The 2,025-nt window shown below is 35.8% G+C and overlaps 1 protein-coding gene across 1 annotated transcript; it reads right to left on the reverse strand.

Annotated features, from left to right (window-relative positions):
• Positions 1-166: 166 nt before the first annotated feature.
• LOC132167888 (dirigent protein 22-like) lies at positions 167-913 on the reverse strand. Its single transcript, XM_059578925.1, has one exon. It carries the CDS (start codon positions 906-908, stop codon positions 216-218), a length of 693 nt encoding a protein of 230 aa, XP_059434908.1. The 5' UTR covers positions 909-913; the 3' UTR covers positions 167-215.
• Positions 914-2,025: the final 1,112 nt, after the last annotated feature.

A 2,025-nucleotide genomic window follows, 5' to 3' on the forward strand; every position in this document is an offset into this window, starting at 1 on the left:
AAAACGCACTTTTGGCAAAAGCTTAAAAATGAAGCTTTTGTCAAAAAACTTTTTTTTTTTTTACTTAAAAACACTATTTTTCATACGCAATCTGATTTTTTTTTTCTTTTTTTAATGAAAAAAAAAAACGGAAAGGAAAGAATACATCTAAGGCAACCATGTCAAATTAAATATTCATCCAAAACAAAAATAAATAATAAATAAAAAAGGCATAATCAAATAACAATGTAATATAAACCAAAGAAAAATAAAATAAAGAAATATTGCCATGGCAAATATTCCCGTGTCGCTAAGCTAGCATCAACCGCGTTAGCAGTAGCAGTATTAGCAGTAGCAGCGAGCTCGAAATTGGAGACATAAACATTGTACTCAACAATGGCATTTCCTGTGCTTGGATCCAGCCCATTTGTATGCGCCAAAGCATAGCCGCGAGAATTCCTGAAAAGCCCACTACCTCCAACAATCGGCATTTCTCTCACGTCATTAGCCACTGGATTTCTTCCGATCATGCTGATGCTACTCCCTTTATACTTATCTTCCATGAAAGCAAAATTCACAACCATAAGGAAAGCGACATCGTTCTGGGAAGCCATGGAGTACAAGCCTTGAGCTCTTCCAACCAGCTTCGACGTGGGATCTGCTTCCTCTGTGAGCGCATTATCAATAATCATCGTGTTCCCGAAATCGCTAATGGTGCTTTCTGGTGGCCCTGCAATTCTCAGAGCAGTTGGGTGATTGCCAGCGAGGACATCATGGAAGAAGAAGTGGAGGTGGGTCGTCTTTTCTTCACGATTTATTACCCTGGCTTTTGAGATTTCTTCAACGAAAGCTCCGGTGATGGTGTTCAGGGAGGCTGAGAAGATGAGGAAGGAGTAAAGGGTGGTGATGAAATTGTGAAAAGAAGCCATTAATGATTCTGCAGGAGTTGTGTCCAAGAGGGTGTGTTTTCTGCTCTATTTGTGTAGTGGCCTGGTTGATGCATTTTGAAGAAACCATCGCTTTCGTTGGCCTACTTTTGTTTGTCTTTGCTTTAATGCCTTTTAATCGTGTTTTTGAAGGAATCATAAAGTAGGAATTAGGTGAAACTATGATAATTATGTTTGTGAGAGAGCAGGAGTTAAGGTCAACTCTCTGATATTTTACTTGTTCTAGGTGAAACACCTTAATTATTAGGGAGTCTTCTAGATGAAACCAACACACAAATGAGTTAGCAAATCACTTCAGAAAGAGTTTGTATAACAAAAGGAAGGAAGATTCCTTCCTTTGGGTACATTGACATACGCAATTGGGCAAAGATCTATACACTTTTGCTTCCTTGGTGTTCCTTGGTTTAGGGAACAAAAGAAGTAGTTTTTTAGGAAATTTTTTTCTATAATAGGATAGGGAATGAGATTTAAGGAAGTCTTTGCTAGTGCTCTAATTAAATTGCGTGTGTGAGTAATTAGAGAGAATGAAACATTAACATGGAACAACAAAAGTAAGTGTTATGAAAACAATCTTTACATTTCTCTATCAATCCCTCATCAACGAAGTTAAGAAAGAAAAAAACCCATGAAATAAAAATTTAGGTTCTAAAATTTAAACAAAATCTACCATCCCAATTTGATATTTGTTTTTTTTTTTTTTTTTTTTTTTGGGGGGGGTTCTGATATTGCTGGGATGATAGATTTTCCTTAGATTGTTGCAATCTGATTTTTTAATTGCTTTTTATTTCATGTTTAGATATGTTGTTTTTATAACACTCACTTTTGTTATTTCTATGCTGATGTAGATTCTTTCAACGGATGGCACAGACTTAATTTGTGCCCAAGTCCCTATATAAGCTATTTATTCTCCTTGTTCTAATACTATAGTAAATCACTACTTAGAGCATGTTTGAAATTGCGTTTGTGAGACTTAAAAGTGTGTTTAACACTCAAATAGTCCATTTGAAGACAAAAGTTTGTTTGAAGAAAAAAATACTTAGAGCATGGTTGAAACTGCGTTTGTGAGACTTAAAAGTGCATTTAACACTCAAAAAGTCCG

Source organism: Corylus avellana, chromosome ca1, assembly GCF_901000735.1.
Source record: "Corylus avellana chromosome ca1, CavTom2PMs-1.0".
NCBI lineage: Eukaryota > Viridiplantae > Streptophyta > Magnoliopsida > Fagales > Betulaceae > Corylus > Corylus avellana.